Source organism: Mirounga angustirostris, unplaced genomic scaffold (assembly GCF_029215605.1).
Source record: "Mirounga angustirostris isolate CCGP_5_RB_7025 unplaced genomic scaffold, mMirAng1.0.hap1 SCAF_4, whole genome shotgun sequence".
Lineage (NCBI taxonomy): Eukaryota > Metazoa > Chordata > Mammalia > Carnivora > Phocidae > Mirounga > Mirounga angustirostris.
This window is the reverse complement of record NW_026991712.1, coordinates 148,203,980-148,220,880: the sequence shown is the minus strand read 5'-3', so window position 1 is coordinate 148,220,880 and position 16,901 is coordinate 148,203,980. Positions and strand designations below refer to the sequence as shown.

The window sequence follows — 16,901 nt, the reverse complement described above, 5'->3', positions numbered from 1 at the left end:
TCCCTGAGAGAGAATAGATAAGGAATTTATGTTTGTTATAGAAAAAAATAGCAAATTTGGATTAGCAATTGGGTGTAAATTTTTAAAATTTTTTTAGAAACCATTGACCCAGAAATCCATATACTGTTAACACTTCAGTACATCCTTACAGGCTTAACATCATATGTGAAAATTAAATTAAAAAAAAAAAAGTTGAATTGAATCATAGATGTAAATATAAAAACTGAAAACCATAAAACTTCTAGAAGAAAACGGGACAAAATATTGGTGACCTTGGAGTAGGCAAAGTTTTCTTAGGATACAAAAAGCACATGTCATGAAAGAAAAATAATAAATTAGAATTCATCAATATTAAAGGCTTCTCATATACACAGACATACACAAATTGAAAAGGGTAAGTCATGGGATGGCAAAAATGTTTGTTTTGTTTATATGAAAAAGGACTTTTTATAGAGAACATAAAGAACTCTTAACTCCACATAAGACAAGCCCATTTTTTAAAAAGGCAAAAGATTTGAGCACTTTACTAAGATTAAACAGATGACAGATGAGCATATGAAAAGATGCTCAGTGTTTTTAGTCATAAGGGAAATGCAAATTAAAACCACTTTGAATTACCAGTGCATACCTAGATACTACTACACACCCTCTAGATTGGTTGAAATTAAAAGATTGACAATACAAAATGTTAGCAAGGGTGTGGAGCAACTGAAATTCTCATATATAGATGTTAAGAATGTAAAATGATAGAACTATCAGTTCAACAGGCTGGTAGTTTCTTTCAAAGTTAGACATATACCTTCTTTACTACCTAGTCTTTCCACTCCAAGAGAAATGAAATCATATATTCATACAAAGCCTTTTACATGAATATTTATAATATCTTTATTCATAATATATCCCGTAAACTGAAAACCTTTCTATTGTTGAACAGCAGGTGAATAGATAAACAAATTGTGGTATATTCATATAAGAAACTCCTCTATTTGGCAATACAAAGGAATAAAGTACTGATACATGCAACATGGATGAATCTCAAAAGCATTGTATGCTAATAAGCAAAATAAGCCAGACACAGAGAGTAGATATTATATGATTCTATTTATGTGAAACTTTAGAAAAGATTAATCTGTAATGACAATGTAATTTTCTGAGGTTGGGATTGATTAGAAGGTGGTACAGTGTGACTCTTTGGGTGATGGAAATATTTTTTATCTCAATTATGGTGATGGTGGATGGTAGTGGTTATACAGCTGTATCAATTTGCCAAATCTAATTGAAGTGTGTACTTACAATGGAAATTTTTAAAAAATACAATAAGGAAGGTGGTCTTTCTTCAATAAAAAAAAAAAATCTGCATTTTCACTTTCTCTTGAAAAGTTGGAAGCTCCTTCACAGTTCAGTGTTTATTCCTTCATGGAAGCCATCAGTTGGAGTAACAACTGCCCCTATAAAAGGACATGAATTATCCAGTTGTTCATAATTCCCACCACTGCCCTGCTGTGTCACAGTCAGCCCTCCTCACTTGTTTCTGTTACTGCCTAGTTCCTGTTGGCATTTCAGGCTTGCTGCCCCTGCCTCCTGGCCTACTTATGGCCTTTCAAAGAGATGGTGTATTTTTCTATTGCTACAGCTTTCTCAGGAGGCCTTTTCTTTCTTTTCTATCTGTAAAGGCCCAGTTCAACCCTACCAGTCTTAGGTTGAAAGTACAGCTCTATCACAGAGTTAGTTATAAGTTCTGGTAAGGACATTTGTAGATGGCCAGGCTTCAGGTAATTGGTTTGGATTGACACACAGGCAGGCCACTAGGGTTCATGGGGAAAAGACCCCCTGCTTTGCCAAAAAGAAAAAAAAAGTGGGGGCAGATTATTCTTTAGGCAGAGGTGAATGTGACAGAGTAAGATTACATGAAGAACTTGGAGAGGGCCAGGTACACAGTGAGTTCTCAGGAAGAAAAGCTCGTTGGTAGCACCTTCCAAGTGCTTAGAATCTTTATTTAGAATGGGGTATCCCTTTGCTCAAAATTATTTTTCTTTATTCCCTTAAAGTTACAGAAGAATTGTCTTCTCTCCTTAACTAATTCCAGGATTCTTGTGGATGTTCCATTTGACAGGCAAGTATAAAACTTGGTCATCTGATTTTGGGGTGTTGACCAGTGTTACTCTGAACATTGTTGGCTTTTGGTTATTAGCTTATTAGCAAGGTTTTGATTAAGTCTGGGCTAAGGTGTTTGAGGAGAATGTTCTGTTGAGCACCTGCCAGAGAGGTGATTGGAAGTACCCTACAGATGACCCTTGAACAATGCGGGGATTAGGGACACTGCCCCCCCCACCTCTACCCTGCACAGTAAAAAATGCATGTGTAACTTTTGAGTCACCAAAAACTGAACTACTCATAGCCTGTTGTTGACTGGAAAGCCTTAGTGATAAACAGTCGATTAACACGTATTTTGTATGTTAAGTATTATTATATACTGTATTCTACAATAAAGTAACCTAGAGAAAAGAAAATGTTATTAAAATCATAAACAAGAGAAAGTATAATACATTTACAGTACCATACTGTATTTATCAATATGAAAAGCTTACATTATCTGTTTATAAGATGAATCATCCGTCAGTACCTACGTCAGTATCATCTTACATCATACAAAACACTGTAGATGTATGTATTACTAAGACTAGATATCAAAAATGAAAAGGTAGGGGCGCCTGGGTGGGTCAGTTGGTTAACCGTCCTGACTCTTGATTTCAGCTCAGGTCATGATCTTAGGGTTATGAGATCGAGTGTCAGGCTCCATGCTCAGCAGGGAATCTTCTCTTCTTCCTCCTCTCTCTCCTTCTGCCAGATATCTAATGTCAGCCCCTCATCCTGCTCATGCACTCTCTCTCTCTAAATAAATCTTTACAAAAAAAAAGAAAAGACGGGCGCCTGGGTGGCTCAGTCGTTAAGCGTCTGCCTTCGGCTCAGGTCATGATCCCAGGGTCCTGGGATCGAGCCCCGCATCGGGCTCCCTGCTCTGTGGGAAGCCTGCTTCTCCCTCTCCCACTCCTCCTGCTTGTGTTCCCTCTCTCGCTGTGTCTCTCTCTGTCAAATTAAAAAAAAAAAAGAAAAGACAATGTAGGGCACCTGGCTGGCTCAGTCGGTAGAGCATGTGACCCTTGCTCTCATGGTCATGAGTTCAAGCTCCGCGTTGGGGGTGGAGTTTACTTAGAGAGAAAGAAAAGATAATGTGAAAAAGAAATACTTATTTACAGGGCACCTGGGTGGCTCAGTCAGTTAGGCACCTGACTCTTAATTTTGGCTCAGGTCATGATCTTGGGGCTGTGGCTCTGTCAGGCTCCGCCCTGAGTGTTCACGTGTACACACACACTCTCTCTCTCAAAAACAAAAACACGCATATATATTTATTGATGGGTAATTCATGCACCGATAATGGAGAAGCAGCAATATGATTGCTTTATGGTAGTGTTGTATAATCAATAGAATTGCTTCACGGTAGCGTAGCCTCCCACTAATGAATGAATTGCTATGACATTTTTATGGCATACAGCATAACAGTCATTTATAATACAATATTGGAAACAGTGTTACATTAAAAAAAATAAAACTACTTACCTGTGATGATAGGCTGATATGCAGTTTCTCCAGTTATGAAAGAGGCATACTATATGGTAATGTAATTCTTTGAAATCAAAGTTATAAGCTGTAAGAAAACTAACACGTTATTAATTTTATATTAAATATCACTTTATGCCGTATAAGGTTAGGCTGTCCACTTTCAGTCTTGCATGTGTTGTTCTGCATCATGAATACTTAGGCAGTGATGATGATGACGACACAGAAACATCTCATACAGTTCTTGTTGTGCAGTTATTAGATGTTCACATGAAGATACATACACAATGGATAAGTTTATTAACTGTAATCACGATGATTATTTACTGCTCATTAAGTGGAAGTGGATCATCATAAAGGTCTTTATCCTCATCGTTTTCATGTGGAGTAGGCTAAGGAGGAAGAGGAGGGGTTGGTTTTGCTGTCTTGGGGGTGGACGAGGTGGAGGGATTGAAAGGGGAGGCAGGCACACTTGGGGTACTTTGACAGAAATACATCATAATTTCTGTCTGACTTCTTTGCTTTTTCATTTCTCTAAAAATATTTCTATGTAGTACCAATCCTTCTGCTACCATATGCTTTAGTTTCTTTGCCCATATCATAGAAGGGTCCATGTTATAAAAGAAGTCAAAAGCAGTCTTGAATAATCGGGATCCTTCTGCCAGATTATCTAATGTCAGTTTATTTTCTGGCACTGCTTCTCCTACGTCTTCTTCCTCATTGTTGGACACTGGTTTGGAAGAGCTCATCTCCATCAAGTTGACATCTGCTAATTTCTCTGGTGTGGGGTGTATCAGCTCTTGAATTTCTCCAAGATCCATATCTTGAAACTGTTCACTCCCCACCCTTTTTTGGCCTTATCTACAATCTCTTTCATGATTTCCTTGATTGGCTCTGTTATAAGTCCTGTGAAGTCACACACAGCATCTGGACACAGTTTCCTTCAGCAGAAATTTATTGTTTCAGGCTTGATGGCTTTTATGGCTTTTTCGATAACAACAGTGGCATCTTCAATGGTGTAATCCTTCCAGACTTTGATGACGTTCTATTAGGATTCTCTTCTATAGCATTGACAGTCCTTTCCCTAGAATACTGTGTGTAATGAGCCTTAAAGGTCCCTATCACCCCCTGATCTAGAGGCTGAATTAGAGATGCTGTGTTTGGGGGCATATAGACCACTTTAGTGCCTTCAGTATTGAACTCACGGGATTCTGGGTGGCCAGGGACATTATCCAATATCAAAAGAATTTTAAAAGGCAGTTCTAAACCAATATTGCACTATATGTTAACTAACTAGAATTTAAAGAAAAATTTAAAAATTAAAAAAAAAAAAGGACAGTCCTTGGGGCGCCTGGGTGGCTCAGTTGTTAAGCATCTGCCTTCGGCTCAGGTCATGATCCCAGGGTCCTGGGATCGAGCCCTGCATCGGGCTCTTTGCTCCGCGGGAAGCCTGCTTCTCCCTCTCCCACTCCCCCCCTGCTTGTGTTCCCTCTCTCGCTGTCTCTCTCTCTGTCAAATAAATAAGTAAAATCTTTAAAAAAAAAGAAAAGAGGACAGTCCTTTAATGGCAAGGTACTTCCTGACTTCAGGGACAAAGTATTGATGGAACCAATCCAGAAAAGGGATTTTTTTTTTTTTAAGATTTTATTTAATTTATTAATTAATTAATTTATTTATTTGACAGAGAGTACAAGCAGGCGGAGTGGCAGGCAAAAGGAGAGAGAGAAGCAGACTCCCCACTGAGCAGGGACCCCCTACGTGGGGCTCGATCCCAGGATCCTGGGACCATAACCCGAGCCAAAGGCATACGCTTAACCGACTTAGCCACCCAGGCACCACCAGAAAAAGGATTCTTGTCCAAGCCTTCTTGTACAACCAAAAGACTAGCAGCCAGTGTTTATCTTTTCCCTTCAAGTCTTGGGGATTAGCAGCTTTATAGACCAGGGCAGTTCTTATCATAAAGCTAACTGTATTTGCACAAACCAGTAGAGTTAGCCTATCCCTTTCTGCCTTAATTCCTGGTGCTCGCTTCTCTCTCTTACTAATAAATGTCCTTTGTGGCATTTTTTTTTCCCCCAGGATGGAGCATTTTCATCTACATTAGAAACTTGTTCAGGTAGATCTCTTTTCTTCTCCATGATTTTCTTAATGGTGTCTGGGAACTCATCTGCTGCCTCTTGATTGGCAGAAGCTGCTTCTCCTGTTATCTTGACATTTTTTAATTCAAACCTCTTTCTAAAATTATCAAACCGTCCTTTGCTGACATTCAATTTTGCAGTTTTAGATCCTTCACCTTCCTTTTGCTTTAACTTGTCATATAATGAATTTACTTTTTGTCGAGTCATGTTAGAGTCTGTAAGTATGGCTTTCTGAAAGCAATCCTGTACCCACATAAAAGCTGCATTTTCAAAGAGATAAAAAGGTGTTTTGCAAAAAGTGCAAGGTTTTCATTTCTGCTGGCATAGCTGCACCAACAACTTTACAAATTTCCTTTTCTTTTTTTACAATGGGCCTTATACTGGATTCATTTGTCTTGAAATGATGGGTACCCCCAGGTGCAGACCTCATTCTACGGTAGATATCAGGCAATCAGCTTTTTCTTGTAATGTCATGACTTTTCTCTGCTTCTTGGGAGCACTTCCAACATCGCTAGTGGCACTTGGTACGGGTCCCCCCATGGTGTTCCTCAAGGTTTACAGTATTTCACTAAACACAATGAAAACTATGCGAGAACTGTAAGAGATTACTTTTTACTTTTCAATTTACTTGAAAGACGAACTGCTCATATGGAGTGATTAGTTTTGCATGGCATTTTAAGTGGATACTCACAATGCTTGAGCTCACCCCCATATTGACAGGAGGGGGCTGCAAAATAATACAGTTGTATAGTATTACTACAGTTAATTTTATGCTGTTACCATTTAATACTGCATCTTTATGTTTTGTTTACATTTCTCTTGACTGGTCAGTGTTTGTATAAGTTTTAATAAATTTTAACCTTTTATAGTAGATGTGTGTATATTTTATGGTTATAAATAGTAAAAGAAACTACTACCTAGTATCTACATATATTCTATGCATTTATAAATACCTAACTTTTTCTTAATTTTTTTGATGTTTCTAGACTGTGCGGTTTGTCTGAGTTTTTCCAAATTGTTGCAAATCTCCAAAAAATTTTCCAGTATATTTATTGAAAAAAATCTGTGTATAAGTGGACCAGTACAGTTCAAACCTGTGTTGTTCCAGGGTCAGCTGTGCTCGCAAATGTCTCCCGAAGTGATTCCAGTTCAGGGTAGTGAGTGGTAAGAACATGGGCTTCAGAAAGTCAAACATACTTGGATTCAAGTTCTAGCCCTTCCATTATCTTTGTGCATTAATTTCCTCATTTATAAAATGGTGATTCTTCTGAGGGTTAGACATGACAATGTAAAGTACTTATGGCAGCGCCTAGCTTAAGAAGTAGAGTCTGTTCTAAACATGAGTCATTCTTATTATTTTATTGATAATAATTAAGAAAATCATCTTCATAGACTCTAAAGGGGCTCCTCCTGAGGACTTCATAGTCTTGCAGATTCATGAGCTCAAAAACATTTATAATAGTTGCCGCTAATGGCAGGAAAATTAAGCACAGGCTAACATGAACAAAGCCTGTGATACGTTGGCACAGAGTTGTAGGCTAAGCCATTCTCAAATCTAATTGAGATGTGTGCTTAAAATGAGAGTTGACTTTTAAAATTACAATAGGGAAGGTGGTCTTCCTCATTAAAAAAAAAAATCTATTTCTACCTTCTCTTGAGAAGTTAGATCTTTCTCAACTCAGTCTTCATTCCTACAGTTGCAGTCAATAGGAGCTGACTACCAGCTACCCCTTTAAAAAGGCAGGCATTCTCTCTAGCTGCATGATGTGTTTGCTGTGGCATTTTAGCATTGTCTACAATTCAGATTATAAATTACTACCTCTAGGGGAAATTCTTTCCCTTTTTTCAGACCCATCATAGTAGAAACTGAATGCTTAAAATAAGTCTTTTCTTAGATCTGCTTATCTTTCTTAGAATTCTTTGCATTTCACTTACATTCTTATTTGCCTGCTCTCTTCTTCTGATCTTCTCTTTTTGTCAGATGCTCTTGATTTTCATAGCTGAGTCTTTAGAAACCTAAGATACAGGATTTGTTGGGGAGGCTAAGTGATTTCCTTATGTACAGTTTAAAACTTTATTGTGAGAAAAATACTGCTTTTCAGGTTTGATGCTGCCAAGTTTGTTATGAGATGGCTCTGTAAACATGAGAACCCCAAGATGCAAACAATGGCAGTGAGTATCACCTCTATTCTAGCCCTGCAGGTATGTGATCACTAAAGGCAAGATTTCTCTCTCTAGTCTTGACGGAGCTCTGATAGACCTCCAGTATTTCACTTTCGGCTTTTTGTTTGCTTATAGCTCTCACCTGAGCAAACTGCACAACTTCAGGAAGAGCTCCTCATGGCAGTTAAGGTAGGTGGGTTGTCACTTTCATAACCTTTTTTCTAATAAAAAATTTATGAACATAATCTAAAAAGTCAAATCATTCTAAAAGGCTTATAAAATGAAAAATTTGTAAGACCTGCTCCCCAGAAGAAACTACTTTCTACTCTTGGAGCTGCTACTTCTCGTATCTACCTCCACATCTATAAATAGAATGCTTTTAACTTGATTTATCAGTTTGAGATGTTTCCTAGTGATTCTGCTGCTATGGTAAATAAGAACTTAGCTCTCCCACATGTATCTTTTACAAATTACCTCCCTTCCCAACACATTTATATCATAATTTTTTTATTCAAATTCAGTTTAATTAACATATACTGTATTATTAGTTTCAGAGGTAGAATTCAGTGATTCATCAGATGCATATAACACACAGTGCTCAATACTTCAGTATATCATAATTTTTAATCAGTATTTACAGTATGATTATGCTAACATTGCTCACTAAAAAAGCATACATTGTTTTATTTTGTACTTATTTTGAGATGAGGCTTGTGATACCTCCCTCTTCCCCCAGTCATTTATGTTTCCTGTGAACTGTTTATTCATGGCCTTGATATGTTTTCCCTTGGGTTGCTAGCTTTCTTCTGATTTATGTTTCTATATATATTAAGGAATTGAGCCTTTGTAATATGAGATGCATCTATTTTCCCCACTGGGCTGTTTGACTGTTTTTACTTTATTTAGGGCATATTTTGCCGTGCAGTAACTTTAAAATGTTTATAGGATTCAATTTATTATTTTATTTCTCTGACGTTGATGGCACATTTTGAAAGTATTTCTAAAAATTTCTCATGATTTTTAATATGTAAATACTTGATTTACTTGGAGCTTTTTTTTAGATGTAAGGGTCTGTTTTCTTCTCAGTGTCTGTCTCTGCACCTTTTCTTGAGTGAATTATCTTTTCTCCACTGTTATGCATTGCTGCCTCTATCATATATTAAATTCCCATATCTGTTTGCATCTATTTCTGGACTTTGTGCTGTGTTAATTTGTATGTCTATTTATATGCTGATATCACACTTTTTATTCATTGGCTTTATAAATTCCTTAATAGTTAAGATCTTTCCTTGGGTTTCTTTTAGTTATCCTTATCCTTTTGTTTTTTTAATGGGAACATCAGAAGTATGTGGTGTTTTCTTCATGTTGATATTCTGTATTTCTTAAATTTATTCCTAAGGTCTTTACCTTTTGTATTGCTGTTACAAGTGGAAACTTCTGAGTATTTGGTATCTAGTCAGTAGGTTTGGGGGATAAAAATCAGAGTGATTTTATACATGTTAAGTTCTGAGATGCTTGAGATGTCAAGGAGGCAGTTTGATACAGGGTGCAGCTCAGAGGATTGGGTGGACAGGGCTAGAGAATAATTTGAGTCATCAGTTCTGATGTGGGATGCAAGTACCTACCTAAAGAGTGTAGAGTATATAGAGAGAAAAGAAAAGGACTGGAATGAGTATGTTGGAAGAGAAGGAGGAGCCAGGAAAAGCGAGAGGAGTGTCTAAAATGAGGTAGTAGAAAAACAGGAAAGAGTGATGTCTTAGAATCCAAGAGAATTATTTCAAGAAAAATTGAGCAGTTAATTCAGATGCTATTGAGTGGTTGAGTGAAATGAGGACAGAGTTGCCAAGTTGGATTTGGCAAGATAGAAGTCATCAGTTGTCTTGCTTACATTATGTTAGTGCAGTAGTGGGACAAAACCTGTTTGGACTACATGATGAGCAAATGAAAGGTGAGAAATGGAGGCAACTTTTTGATACATTTTATTTTTTTATTTTTAAAGATTTTATTTATTTATTTATTTGTCAGAGAGAGAGAGAATACAAGCTGGGGGAGCAGCAGGCAGAGGGAGAAGCAGGCTCCCTGCTGAGCAAGGATCCCGATGTGGGGCTCAATCCCAGGACTCTGGGATCATGACCTGAGCTGAAGGCAGACACTTAACAGACTGAGCCACCCAGGCGTCCCTCGATATATTTTATTTTATTTTATTTATTTTTTTAAAAGATTTTATTTATTTATTTGAGAGAGAGAATGAGAGAGAGAGCACATGAGAGGGGGGAGGGTCAGAGGGAGAAGCAGACTCCCTGCCGAGCAGGGAGCCCGATGCGGGACTCGATCCAGGGACTCCAGGATCATGACCTGAGCCGAAGGCAGTTGCTTAACCAACTGAGCCACCCAGGCGCCCCCCCTTGATATATTTTAATGAGAAAGAAAGAAAAAGGAAGATGCTACATGGGCCAGTAGTTGTTTTTTTTCCAAGATCAGTTACATTAAGATGTATTTTATGCCCATGAAAATAATTCTGACACAAAGGGGAAAACTGATGGCAAAGGCAAGACAGAGGGAAATAATTTGGTGCCAAATCTTTGTGTGTGTACTGGAATTGTACAGCAAGAGTAAAGATGCTGGCTTTAGACTAGAGCAGAAGGGAAAGAGGAATACATTGATGCAAGCAGGTAGGCTGGGAGATTTTGTTAGGAAGAACAGCGATAGTTCTCTGAAAAACTAGATGAAGTGATCAAATAAGAAGAGTAAAAATACCCAGGTGCCCCATGGGTAAAATTTTTGAAGTGGTTTCATTCCTCTTGAAAATAGACATACTCTGATTTGTTTAGTGCTGTTATATTTTATGTACCTTTACATTAGGTGGCTGAGTGAAAACACCTATCTTTTTCCTCTCTCATGACAGTCTAATATGCTTGAAAGAAAGCATGGATACTGGCTTGTGTCCAGAAATATTCTGATCTGAACCGGTGTTTTAGAATCTCTGTTCAAGTGAACCCATGATTTCTTTAAGCTATTAGGACATATGGTTGTTACAAGTGGAATCTTCTGAGTATTTGGTATCTATAGTCAGTAGGTTTGGGGATAAAAATCAGAGTGATTTTAGGGGAGCCTGCGTGGCTCAGTCGTTAAAGCGTCTGCCTTCGGCTCAGGTCATGATCCCAGGGTCCTGGGATCAAGCCCCGCATTGGGCTCCTTGCTCAGAGGGAAGCCTGCTTCTCCCTCTCCCACTCTCCCTGCTTGTGTTCCCTCTCTCCTGTCTCTCTCTCTGTCAAATAAATAAATAAAGTCTTTTAAAAAAATCAGAGTGATTTTAGATGTGTTAAGTTCTGAGGTGCTTGGGATGTCAAGGAGGCAGTTTGATACAGGGTGCAGCTCAGAGGATTGTATGTATGTGTGATATGTACTACAACATATGTTGTAGTACTAGTGTTACCATCTAGCCATCCTGATCTGCTCAGTGACCTAGAACAGCATACTTTTTCTTTGGCCTGGCTTAACCCCCTCCCCACCATGTCTCCATTTCTTGCTTAACTCACATCTCTCTCTTTCTCTGCTGGTCTCATTTGTCTCAGTTTACATATTACCTTTGCAGGGAGGCTTCCCTTTCCTACCTTTTCTAAAATAAATTGTTAGGCTTTTATGTGTTTCCTTCAGAACATTTACCAAAACTTAAAATTCTTTTATTTAGATGAGAAAAACCAACTATTTTTTTAATCTGTCTCACCTGAATAAGTGCTTGATTTCCAGGAGATGTTTACTAAACATTCTCAATAAATGAATAATGGAATAGTTAATATGTACTTGATTATGAGTCTTATTAACAAGGACCAAGAACTAGGTTAAGTGCTCATAAAACTTTAACTTTTTTTCCCCTTTAATCCTCATAAAAACCTTAGGAATTAGGTGTAACTCATTATATAGAGAAAAAATGGATCACAAAGCTATTAAGTGGCATAACAACTATTGCTTTTCTTATCTTGTAATCAAGTCAGTCACTGGGGCATCTAACTTTTTGTCTCTTTGGTTTTTAGGAACTTCTAGCAATAGTAAAACAAAAGACTACTGAGAATTTAGATGATGTCACCCTCTTGTTTACTTTGAAAGCACTTTGGAATCTTACAGATGAGTCTCCAGCTGCCTGCAATCACTTTATGGAAAATCAAGGATTGACAACCTTTATCCAAGTCTTGGAGGTGGGAAGACAGGATTGAGTTTGTATGTAAAGTTCTTTTCTTCATGATAAAGTAACCTGTATATTCTTTTGACAGACTTTTTCAGAGTCAGCAATACAAAGCAAAGTACTTGGTCTTTGGGTAAGGTGACTTGTTTTCAGTTAATTCTAATTACTAAAATAAAAAAGTAAATAAAACTAACACTTATGTAGCACCTACTATATGCTAGGCACTTTTATAAGGAATTTCTGTGTATTAACTCATTTAATCTTCACATAATTCCCTATAAAGTAATACCGTATCAGTCATCTGTTGCTGTGAACAAACTACAGCTAAAACAGCCGTGTTATTTACTTTCGAATCTGTGGGTCAGCAGATTGAACCCAGCTGTACAGTTCTTCTGGTCTCATGTGGAGTTACTCATGTTGCTGCTGACACCTGGTGGTGTCACCTAGGGCTAGAGCTAGATGCTCTAAGATGGCTTGACTCTTGCTGTGACAGTTGGTGCAGGTTGTTAGTTAGGGCTTATATCTCCATGGGCTTCTTCATTTGGCAGTTTCAGGGTAGCAGTAGAAGGCAAGTCCCGCTTATGTTACATTTTCTAATGTCTCATTGGGCAAAGCACATTAGGTGGTCTGGGGTGTTTCCTAGTAATCACTTCTCCAACTCTCCAGTAGCAACTGGATATCCTACAGTTCAGTTCAATTCAGTTCTTACGCTGAGTGCCTGGAGTTATCATCAGATCTCACAAGTTAAAGGGCGCAGTCCCATGAGACTGCCCCCACTTCAGTTGCCAGTCATTAAGTCTTGGGCCACCCGTACTTCTGCCTGACTGGCGGTAAAGTAAGGGTTTCCCCTCCTCAGGTTGATAATTTGCTAGAAGGGCTCACAGAACTCAGGAAGGCACACTTTACTTGCTATTATCAGTGTATTATAAAGAATACAACTGAGAAACATTGAAATGGGAAGAAGTGTATAGGGCAGGAAGGATGGGTACATGCAGAGCTTCCATTCTCTCTCTGGGCACACCACGTCCCAGTACCTTGATGTGTTCACCAACTTAGAAGTTCTCCAAACCCATCATTTAGGACTTTTTATGGAGGTTTCATCACATAGGCGTAATTGATTATTAATTCAGTCTTCAGCTCCTCTCCCATCCCCCAGAAGTTATAGGGTGGGGCTTAAAGCCCAGGCTTCTAGTTAAGGTGGTTTTTGGGAACCAGTCCTCATCCTGAAGCTATTTAGGTGCCTGCCAAGAGTTGCCTCATTAGAACAAAGATGCTTCTATCACTTGGGAAATTCCAAGGGACTTAAGAAATCCAAGGGATTTCAAGAATTCGGGACAAAGACAAAATGTATATTTCTTATTATATGCCCATGGTTAAGCCCAGATTAAAGGAGGTGAGCACCCCTTGATGGGAGAAGCAGGGAAGTCACATGGCTAAGTCAAACAGGGATAGGAAAAATTGTGCTATGTTCTATACTCTACCACACATTGTTAGTTGCATTTTATAGACACACAATCTGAGGCACAGAAGTGCCATTTACCCTATGTTACCTAGGTAGTAGGAGGCAGAATCAGAATTCAAACTCAGGCAGTCTGGCCCCAGACCCTCTGATATTAACCACTTTACTATACTTCCTTTTTTTTTTTTTTAAAGATTTTATTTATTTATTTGAGAGAGAGAGCACATGAGAGAGGGGAGGGTCAGAGGGAGAAGCAGACTCCCTGCCGAGCAGGGAGCCCGATGTGGGACTCGATCCAGGGACTCCAGGATCATGACCTGAGCCGAAGACAGTCGCTTAACCGACTGAGCCACCCAGGCGCCCACTATACTTCCTTTTTATCAAGGCAATCAGTTGTTTGGAAATTTCTTTGGGGCACCTGGGTAGTGCAGTCAGTGAAGTGTCCCAACTCTTTGGTTCAGGTCGTGATCTCAGGGCCATGAAATCAAGCCCGGTGTCAGGTTCCACGCTCAATGTGGAGTCTACTTAAGTTTCTCTCTCCCTCTCCCTCTGCCCCTCCCCAACCCCATACCCCTTAAAATAAATAAATAAATCTTTAAAAAAAAATTTCTTTGCTTATACTGTTATACTACCTCTCAATCAGGATATCCATAATTGAGAAATTTCTTTGTTTCCAAAAGATAAAGGTGAAGATTTACAAAAAGTAATGAAGATATACTGTAAGTCCCTTCAGTTTGCTGTGCGTGAAATGTATCAAGCTGATGGTCTTATAACACTTGGGAGGTGGTGGTAGACGGGTATACAAATAGCTTTCCAACTTAAGATTGACTATGGTAAGTGCTAGAAAAGAAGCACAAAGTCTCATGGGAGCTTTTGATTCTAGATCATGCCCTCCTTGAAAGCAGGGACTATATCTTTTCCTTTGTATCCCTAGCACATATAGGACTTGGAACAGAGTAGAGAGGATTAAATGATTAATATTGGAAATCTGGAAGGTATAGAAAAGTAGAAAGGAGGGACTAAAGCAGGAGACAAAGGTCTTTTGGCTAGGGAAGATGAGAAAATGTAATCATTTGAGGGACACTGTAATACAGAATATCTAGAATTCTGGGAGATGGTGGGAAGAAGAAAAGCAATAGAAAATAAGGCCAGAATGGTGGATTGGAGCCTCATATATGCTATATAATGTTAAGTGTCCTACTATTAGCTAACCTTTTTTTTTTTTTTAAGATTTATTTATTTATTTTAGAGAGCAAGGGGAGGGGCAGAGGGAGAGAAGAGAGAGAGAATCTCAAGTAGACTCCCTGCTGAGCACAGAGCCCGAAACAGGGCCGGATCCCATGACCTATGAGATCATGACCTGAGCCAAAACCAAGAGTCGGATTCTTAACCACCTGAGCCACCCAGGTGCCCCTCAGCTAACCTATTCTAAAAGATCTTTTGCTTTTTTTCTGAGAGACTCTCAGAATGCTGAGGATTTATGAGGTTGCCCCCTTTCCTTCCTTTTTCTGAATGAAGAAGACCCACATTCTCCTGTAGCTTGCATCTTCTCAACATTTTGTTCATAGACTCTTGAAATGAAAAAGCTGCTAGAAAAGTAGCCTCTGCCAGGCTTACAAGAGAAATCTTGAGATTCATCTAAGGTGTGCTCAGTTATGCTAAGGATGCTATTGTGTTGTCTCTCCTTGTTCAGGGCTTCCATCTGATCAGCTTAATGTTGAAATCCTGCTACTGGTGAGGATATGTATAGCTGGCTTTGGGGAAAAACGGGGGTAAATCTCAAAATAGTGCAGTTTCTGCTGAAATCAATAGGGTACAGCTGGTCTTGTGAAAAACTGGGGGAAGTGAGCTCAGAACAATGCAGTTTTCTGCATGGTGCCATATGCTGCTTTTAACATACTAGTTTCTAGGGTATGCTTTTCTGAAAGCTACTTCAGAAGGAACAATAACTGCTGTGTGCAATTTAAATATGTGTTTCACTTCTAAACCTTTGTTTTTTAATCTCTGTGGTAGGCAGACCCTAAAGTGACCTCCAGTGATTCTTCTCTCCTGGTGTTCATGTCCTTGTGTAATGCCCTCCTGTCAAGTGTGGGCAGGAACTGTGACTTGCTTCTTACCAACAGAATATGGCAAAAATGATAGGACATCACTCCCATGATTATGTTACAATGTATATACAGTAGACACACCCCCAATCCACAGTTTTAGTTACCTGCAATGTGGAAGCAGGTGATCCTTCTTCTGACGAAGAGTCAGAAAGTCAGTAGTAGGCTAACGCTGTCACATGCCTATGTCATCCACCTCTTTATCTTGTCATATAGGCATTTTATCATCTCATCACAAGCAGAAGGGTGAGTACAGTAGAATAAGTTATTTTGAGAGAGACCACATTCGTGTAACTTATTATATTGTTACCATTGTTCTATTATTATTGTTGTTAATCTCTTACTGTGCCTAATTTATAAATTATACTTTACTGTAGGTATGTATATATAGAAAAAACATAACATAGTATATATAGGGTTTTGTATTATCTGCAGTTTCAGGCATATCCACTGGGGTCTTAGAACATGTCCCCCACAGATAAGAGGGGACTTCTGTGTCAATCCTTCTTGCTAGTAGGTATGCTAAGAGACTCTTCTTAACTGTCTTTGAAAAAGCAAGCTGCCATGAAATAAGTGGTTGGAGAAGGGAGAAACCCACATGGGAAGGAGCTATGAGCAGCTTCTAGGAGCTAAAGGTGGCCTCCAGCAAGAAACTGAAACCCTCAGTTTTGCAGCTGCAAGGAAATGAATTTTGCCAACAGTCTGAGTGAGCTTGGCAGTAGGTTTCCCTCTAGCGGAGCCCCCAGATGAGAATGCAGCCCAGCCAGCACTTTGTGACTTTGTGAGATCTCAGAGTAGAGGGGCCAGCTAAGCACATGGATGAAACTGAGAGAAAAAATATTTTAAGCCACCAAGTTTGCAGTTGTTTGTTAAACAACAACATAGAAAACTCATACATATAAAATACAGTGCCACCTGTCTTTCATTGTTATTGTTAAATTTCAAGCTAATGTAACATATAGTAGGCACTGAGGAACTTTAAATATTCAGTCAGGCCTGGATTTTATTCTAGTTTCAACCAGTTATTAGCAGTGTGAACCTGACAAGTTCACTGACTGACAAGTTAAGTCTTGCTGAGTGACTTATTTATTTGTACAACTATGTTAAAGATTAACTGAGTGGCTCCTGGGGGCACAGTCGGTTGAGCGTCTAACTCTTGGTTTCAGCTCAGGTTGTGATCTCAGGGTCGTGGGATCAAGCTCAGCGTGAAGTCTGCTTAAGACTGTCTCTTCCTC

The 16,901-nt window shown here is 38.9% G+C and overlaps 1 protein-coding gene across 1 annotated transcript in view; it reads left to right on the top strand.

Annotated features, from left to right (window-relative positions):
* The window catches only part of ZYG11A (zyg-11 family member A, cell cycle regulator), a 79,492-nt gene that overhangs the window by 53,710 nt on the left and 8,881 nt on the right, over positions 1-16,901 (top strand). Inside the window, 5 exon segments of the mRNA XM_054513221.2 lie at positions 2,049-2,113; positions 7,859-7,958; positions 8,055-8,108; positions 11,954-12,115; positions 12,191-12,235. Of these exon segments, the coding sequence (XP_054369196.1) occupies positions 2,049-2,113; positions 7,859-7,958; positions 8,055-8,108; positions 11,954-12,115; positions 12,191-12,235 (426 nt within the window).